Below are 8,140 nucleotides of genomic sequence, written 5' to 3'. Positions count from 1 at the left end.
ATACGCAACTAATGAATCATCGAACTTTACATCAAAAACCAGGGACGTACTGTATGGTGACTAACATAATATAATAAAAAAATATTTAAAAAAATAAAAGTTTTCAACAGTCCCCCAAAAAAACAAAACAAAAACCACCCCCCAAAAAAAGAATGTTATTTTCCAGTGAATGTTGGGGGCATGGTTCTCTCCCCTCCTCTTTCCCTTTTGCCCTCCCTCCCTCATATGCATAGTTGAGACCAACAGCATTATGGTTGAAGAATGGATCATACGATAACTAGATCAAGGGATAGGGTCCCTCTGAGGGGATGAGGCAGGTGCAGGTAGGCATAGTAGACAAAGTCCCTTCCTTTCTATGTGCAAGCTTCGCAGGAGACATCATAGCAGTGGCCTACAGGAATGGCTCCAAGCCATCCGGTCATCTATAATTCTTTTTTTTTTTTTTTTTTAAGATTTTATTTATTCGACAGAGATAGAGACAGCCAGCGAGAGAGGGAACACAAGCAGGGGGAGTGGGAGAGGAAGAAGCAGGCTCATAGTGGAGGAGCCTGATGTGGGGCTCGATCCCATAACGCTGGGATCACGCCCTGAGCCGAAGGCAGACGCTTAACCGCTGTGCCACCCAGGTGCCCCATCCGGTCATCTATAATTCTCGATCTGAGATTTCTGAACTAGCAGAGGGGAGTCCTTGGATCTTGGTGGCATCAGGATATACCTCTCAGACGTTCTCTTCATTAGCTGGATTCAGACCAGGACAAAGCAGAGGAACTAAAAGCCTGGGTCACATTCCTGGGTGTCTTAGGTTATAGTTGGCCAGAGTTGGTAATTTCCCCCTTCACCACATTTAGCTGGTGAGTCTGGGAGCTCGTGGGTGAGCCGCCTAACTGGCAAACTATCAGAGCCTGCTTTGGGGATATTCAGTGGTGTTGAGGATCATGCATGGATTATATCATAAAGTCTCATACTTTGTTTTGTTTCATTTTAACAGAACGAAGTCCCTGAGGTGAAGAAAGAGGAGACATTGTTGGATCTGGACTTCGACCCTTTCAAGCCTGAGGTGGCACCTCCTGGTTCTGCCGGAGTGACCCACTCCCCCATGTCGCAGGTACCCAGTGGCAGTTCTGATGTTTGGGGATGACATTTCATAAACTTGAAGAAGCTCTATAAGGCAGCAGATGCCAGTCAGGGACCCCCGTCCATTTCAAGTGACTTTTCTTTGGGGTTGACAAACATTCCCCAGTGGAAAGGAAGGGTAGAAAGAGGACCTTATCCATAGCTCTCCTTCCGAAGCTCCTCCCCCCATCATCTCTATCCTTAGAGCTGGAATGGCCACGCATTCCAGTTGGCCCAGGAATCCTCTCTCTCAGAGTAATTGTCATTATTAGTATTAGTTTGTGCTCAGAGTGTTCAGCTTTGGATGATACATTTTCTGGCTTCTCTAAATGAAGCTCTTTCTTTTGGCCCTGGGCTTAATCTTCTTACTGTTTTCTCTACTTTCCTTCCTCACGTTTTGCAGTTTAAACACGTTAGAAATAACCTTGAAATTATGCCCCAACAGAAATGCTTTCTAGTCCTGGTAGTTTTGAAGTCAATGACGTTGTCCTCCTCCCCATTGCAGAAGCTTCCCTTATGCGATCTTGACCATGGCCAGAGTTGGCCTTGCTTATCCAGCTTGTCCTTGCTCATCGCTTCCTCACCCTCAACATTTCCCTACTTCAGTAGTGATCGCCACAGCGTTTTCCAGCAGAGGGATCCTGGAGGTGGGCGCAGTAATGACTTCTAGATGATTCCTCTGCAGTAGACTTCCTTTACAACCATCTATGCTTACGAAAGGAAGTTAACTCAAAATTTGGCTACACAGAAATTGTTTATATCGGTATTTTTGATGTGCTTGGGCTCATATTTGAATTTGGGTAAATCCAAAGATGCTAGAACATCCTAAAAATTAATTAATGAAGGTGTATTATAAAACTGAAGTTGAGAACTGAGACCTCACTCAATTTTCTGGTCTTGAAGTCTTGTGATACCTTCCAGTAAACCACTTTCACCTCAATATAAACCTCGATAAATAAGCTTCTCCTAATCCATGCTTTATTCTAGATTGTGATTGGGTTTCTAAAGGCCTCCCTGTTGTAATATAGGAACAATAAAAATCTGAGATGTCAATAAAGCAGGTAATTAATAAGCAGATCAGATACTAGCCTTAAAGATACTTTACAAAAAGTGGGTCTCTTAGATAAATGTTTGGGAAAGTTCTATTAACTCCTTTTTAAAAGGAGAGTCACAATATGCATTAGAATATTAAAGGCTCCAGGAAGTTCTGAAATTAAAAGAAAAAACTGCGTAGACTTGTTTAACTTAGAGTTTCCCAAATTTGTTTGACCACAGAAATCTGTTTTAGTGAAAGTTTCTTAATGGTTATTGGAATGTTCTCGAAGACATACTTTGGGAAATGCTAACATAGTAATTGTCAGCGAGTGTGAGGGCTCTGCCTTGGTAGCCGAGGAAAGCAGAACATGAATGCACATCTCATTCAGAATACTTCTCCATCAGAGCTCCCTCGTTGTGCAGAATTCATGGGCCTTCCTTTGCCTCGCTCGCCAGCGTTCGCTACTCTTGTGGCAGACAGCAAGTCTCTGCAGTGGATGCTGTCGTGGTCACTGGATGAGATGCCACAGCACTTCTGCCTGCGAGTTTGAATCTAGAGAGAAACCTCTTGTATCAACTCATGATTAAATAAATCCACAGATCATGGAACTTTGTGTAGATTTAGAACAAAGATTCTTTCAGAATTAAAAAAAATGACCTCAGTTAAATCTGCAAAAGTCTTCAGAAGAAAATGCATGATTGCAGTTAGGAAAAGCTGTGTGGGCCCCGCGTTCACCCTCAGGCCGGGTAGTCAACCGCCCCCCTTCCCAGTGGCTCTAGTTGAGTCATCACGCCACGGCAGAGTCATCCTGTGAGCCAGCTCTAATCACATCTCCTTTTCACCAAGGACAGTCTTAGGCTGTGATCACAAAAAGAACAGAGCCCTTAGATTCTGCTGGCCTGCTTTCCCCTTTGCTCAGAATGATCTCCCTTACCCATCGCCTGACCCTGTGCTTTAAATGTTCTTGCTGCTAGTGGAACGCCTCGCCTGTGATCTCCGCAGTGTCCATGCGAGTTAACACATCCTTTCATGATTCCGAGGACTGATAAACATGCCGTTTCACATTGCTGCCTTCCTTTGGAGAAAACACCAGTGCTGTCTGCATTATGCAGGGATGTGGAGTAGCTTTTAGGGGCTGTGATTCTTAAGAGGCCGGGAAGCAAGAAAACCCAAACCATCTGAGTAATCAGAAAGTGCATATTCGTTGCAGGAGTCCACATACAGATAACTGTGGCTTCCCATGCTGCGGTTCTGCTCTCCTTTCTTAGTTGTTCGACAGGTGGGTGCTAACCCAGAGACCAGCCAGGCTGCACAGAGATGCCGGGTGGCTGGTGCCAGACAGATCAGAGCAGGCCCAGATTGGGGGGGGGGGGGGCTCACTTAGAACCACAGGGTCCATGTTCTGTAGTACAGAATCTTAATGAGACGTCTGTGACCCCATCTGGAAACTCCCATATTCTTAGATGGGAGTGTCAGGCTTTCTAATTTCCCGCTCATTTAGTGATTCAAAACAAGTGCATAAACACAGATCTGTTCTAGTCACAAAGACAAAGGCAGAAAAGAATGTGGCCTTGGTGGCAATTCTCAATCACAAAGGAAATGAGAAAGAGAGGTCTCCCTCACTTTCTCAAACACACAGAGGAAGTCACTTGAACCATCTGGATTCAATCCCCGTGATCAATGAGCTTGATAATTAAAATGCCAGTAGTAAGTCTAATTCATCCATATGTCTTAGGGGGCACCCTGCTAATTTGCATGATTATCTGTTAGTTGAGCTGTGTTATCATCTAATTTAACATATTGAAGAACTCTTTTCCTGGGGTTCATTTACCATCAAACTGGTCATAATGCAACCTCTTGAATATGGTGGGGGGAGGGGAGGAAGTGGCGTTAGCAGTGATTCAGATCTGCATGTCCTCAAGGATGAGAGAAACTCTAATATCTGGACACCTTGTACTTCATTTTAACTGTGTGTGCGCATGTGTGCACGTGTGTGTGTGTGTGTGCGTGCACACGCGCTCGCTAAAGTAAACCTGTTCATCATGTTTCAGATACAGCTTTCTACGTATAGTGAAAAGCAGACTGACTGGTCCTCTGCTGTCCAGTATGGTAGCTACAAGCCACATTTGGCTATTCAAATTCAAATTAAATAAAATAATGTAAAATTTAAGATTTGGTTCTGTGACACTAGCATCTTTCAAGTGCTCAGTAGCTACATGTGACTGGTGGCTGCCATCTTGGATGGCACAGATAGGGAGCATTGTCATCACCACAGAAAATTCTGTTGAACGGTGCTGTACTAAGTGTTTCAAAATGTTTTACTTCAAGAACTTTCATCACCTCAGTATTTTTTACATGCTTGGGATTTGTATACTAACCATATTTTTGTTTGTCTGTTTGCTTTCAGACATTGCCCTGGGACCTATGGACGGTAAGAGTACTAAAAGCTTGTATTTTGATGTATCTGGATCCCTAGAAACTTGGAAACCCTGTTATATTTTAATTGACCTGTGGTGCGAAGAAGACCTAGACATTTTTAGTGATAATGTGGTCCCCCAGAAAAATTATCAGCTCCCTGATGGTTCCAAGCATTACCAGCACCTGGAAAAAATGGTGAGGAAAAGAGTGTGAGTGTGCAAGACACCTGGATAAGCAAGAATTTGGGGTTATGCCCCTTTATGCTTCTTCCTGTGGTTATTAGTGGCTACCGGAAATGTTGTAGTGAGGGGTGGGCAGATTTTTGGTTGCTTTTAAATAGAACAGAAGAAAACATGGATGAGAAAATGTAAGGGGCAGGTTACTCTGCACAGGGAATCCCTTTCTTACTATTATTTCCAATGATAATGAAGCTTTAACAATAAGAATTTGAGCTCTAGAGTCAGACAGCCCTGGGTTTGAGTCCAGACTCTAGCTCTTATAATAATATGACTTTGAGCAATTTATGAACTTCTTTCAGTCTCCACATTTCTCATCTGTAAAATAAGGGTGATGATACCTACCGCAGAGGCTTATGTAAGGATGAAGTAGATAATATTTGTAGATTGCTTAGCCCCACGTCTGGTAGCTGTTACTACTAATGATATGTATTCAGCTAATCTGGTGTGCAAGGATGAGCACTTCCAGAAGTCAGAGTTGGGAAAAAGACGGGAACAGGGCTTTGTGGTGGCTGCATGTGTGTTGTGGGATTGGGAGGGTGGCCACACCCATGTGTAGCTTCACACCCTCAGGGGCAGGGCGTTTGTCTGCCCTGTCTTGGAAAAGCTCTGGTCACTTGGTCTTCAGAACTCAACTGTTGAGTTTCATGTTTTCTTCTCTTTTAGTGAGAGAGCAACAGGAGCTTTTGCTAGATCTAGCTCTTCATGGGCCTGGTCTTCTGAAGTGACATTGCTACTCTCTTCCCTTCAAACAGAAAGATGACTGGCCCCTTCCCTTCCATAGGAGCGGGTCTATACTGCGCCACCTAGGATCCTTGAAGCATCAAGGAAGGCTCTCAAGAAAAGAGCTAAACGATGTTGATTGAAAACAGCCTTTATAGTGAGCTGGCTTTACTTGTATAATCACAAAAAGGGATACATGGACTGACATTCAGGCATTTGAATTCTAGCGACAACTCTGTGTTAATGGTCTTGACGGTCAAGAGGACACTGCTAATGTTTGATTAGTCTAGTATTTCATATCTTTAGTTAGAGTCATGATACATTTTCCTTCCCTAGCTGGGAAGGGTATATGGTGAGGATGAAGGTATCATCTAGAAGGATCATGGATTATTTCAGAGGACAAACCTGTTAAGAATAGTGGCATTGACAAAATTGCAAAACGCTGGCTCCCTGGATATAGTTGCTGCTGTTCCTTGATCCCTTCAGTCTCCCAGTGTTGTTTGTTTGCGTGCACACAAGGCTTCTAGGCTGGGGGGAGAACATGAGGAGAATCGTCCAGTCAGAGTGGTTAGTATCAGATCATCCTCCCTATAAACACTACCTCAAAGGCAGAAGCAAGTGTGGGGTGAGTTTGGGGGAAGATTTATTCTGATATTGTGTCAGAGCATATGATATTGTGTACTTTTGTGGGTGCTAGGGCTTGGTCTTATTCTGGTGTTCTTAGGTTTGCTTATTTATTCGAAACTTTGCATTTCAGAGTCTGCTAAAGCAGAAGTCTTGTAATAGCCCTGAAACATCTTTGTTGACTAGAAAATGAGAGAGGCTTTCTTCATGTTTCAACTGTGTAGACTTAAACGGTATTGGAACAAAACTTATTCCTATCACAAAACAAGTTGTAAAATTTAATCTCAAACCAGTAAAAGCCACAGCTTTTAGGAGAGTGTTGACTCTGGACAGCATGGGATTTTCATGTGCTAGGAAATTTGCTTCTTTTGCCCTATTATTATTATTATTATTGATTATTATTTTTTTTAACTCATACAGACAAGCACTGATTTGGTACAGCCGGTAGGTAAATATCCAGAATATTCTGGAGTTTTTAAAAATACTTAATGTGCATTATATACATGGATATTATCTAGAATGAACTTTTTAAATTTTTTTCTCATGGCATTGCTAGTCGCAGATTTAACCTTAAGCCATTTAATTTAAATGCTCTGTAGCTTTACTTAACTGGTGCTACCCTACTGAAGAGCTTTGTGTTTCTCATCAAATCTTACCATGATCTATTTCATCTTATGTTTGTTTTGTTTTTTTTTTTCCTTTGCTATTCTGCATACTCTAAAGACTGATTCTTCAAAAAGTCTTTCCCTGTGTAACCTGATCATGGAGGAAACTCCAGACAGTGGGTTGGCCGAAGAAATCCAAAGATCTCAGATTGACCTAGGTGCATTTATTTGGGGCCCTGATGCTAGTACAGAGAGAGTCAGCCAGGAAATTACCCCAGGTGGGTCTCAGGAGGACTCTTCATGTCTGTCTGAAGCAGAGCAAAACATGGGACTATCCACGGGAATTTCCTCTTCTGCTGACTGGCACACGGTAGCTGAACAGGGTGAGCATGTCGTGGGGTCAGCCTCTCCATGTGGAAATGAAGAGCTGGACCCAAAGCCTGTGCCTGAAGCTGAATTTGCCACAGCGGCTGGTACGGAGATGGAGCGGCCTCATGACTTATCTGCCTCAGAGATGGCAGCCACAGAAACTGGTGGCCTGGTCAGAGAAGGTCAAGAAGATGTTAAACAGTCAGAAGAAGAGGAAGAGAAAGAGAAGATAGAAGATTCTATGTGGGCAGGTGTGGAGACATGTGAAAAGGTAGACATTGGAGCTGTTGATATCAAGGCACTAGAAGGTACAGAGGAATTTGAAGAGAAAGGCTAGTAGATCTTCTTAAGACAATAGGAAAGCAGGACCAGGTGACCTTAGCAATCAGTAAAGAGGAAATGAGGAAAGATGTAAGAGTTAGTTGTAAGGAAAGGGAAAAGACCAATCAAAAGTATTTTGATAGGACTGATGTATTAGAAGAAGACCTGGAAAGAGTAGATATGGCAGCTGAATTTAGTGACAGAAGCCAAGGGCTAGATGAGGGGAATGAAGTGGTAATTCATAACTGTAAAATTATAGAGGGTTCTGGAGCTAATCCCACCCATCACACAGATATTTTGAATCTGCCTCTTCAGACTGATTCTATATCTGATATTGAAAATGTCAGCCCTGAGGGATGGGGTTTAGCTAGAAAAGACATAAGGAAACATTTAATAGACCCTCCTAACTGGGATATAATACATCATTCAGGACAAGGCAGTGCAGATACTGCAGAGATTCAGCACGAGGCTGTGTTACATACTCCTGGGGTTGACAGGAATGAAAATCAGGCTGTTTTACCAATAAAACATGAGGTAGCAGTTCATTCTAGGACAGATCTTAATTATTCTCTGGGAACTAATGCAAACAGAAGAGATTGGTGTTTGTGTAAGGCAGAAGACTCATTAATAGAGGGGTCTGAAAGTACAGTGACTGGGAACTGTAGCCATACCATTAACTTGCCAACAGTTGTAAA

General features: G+C 42.9%; 1 protein-coding gene across 2 annotated transcripts in view; it reads left to right on the top strand.

The window, feature by feature from the left end:
* The window catches only part of AMPH (amphiphysin), a 215,300-nt gene that overhangs the window by 169,477 nt on the left and 37,683 nt on the right, over nucleotides 1-8,140 (top strand). For both annotated transcript variants that reach the window (XM_040644417.1, XM_040644416.1), the window contains exons 12-14: nucleotides 989-1,105; nucleotides 4,557-4,580; nucleotides 6,571-6,594. In XM_040644417.1, coding sequence (XP_040500351.1) covers nucleotides 989-1,105; nucleotides 4,557-4,580; nucleotides 6,571-6,594 — 165 coding nt within the window. The remainder of the gene's footprint in view (nucleotides 1-988; nucleotides 1,106-4,556; nucleotides 4,581-6,570; nucleotides 6,595-8,140) is intronic.

Source organism: Ursus maritimus, unplaced genomic scaffold, assembly GCF_017311325.1.
Source record: "Ursus maritimus isolate PB19 unplaced genomic scaffold, ASM1731132v1 scaffold_3, whole genome shotgun sequence".
NCBI lineage: Eukaryota > Metazoa > Chordata > Mammalia > Carnivora > Ursidae > Ursus > Ursus maritimus.
This window is presented reverse-complemented; position numbering and strand designations above follow the sequence as displayed.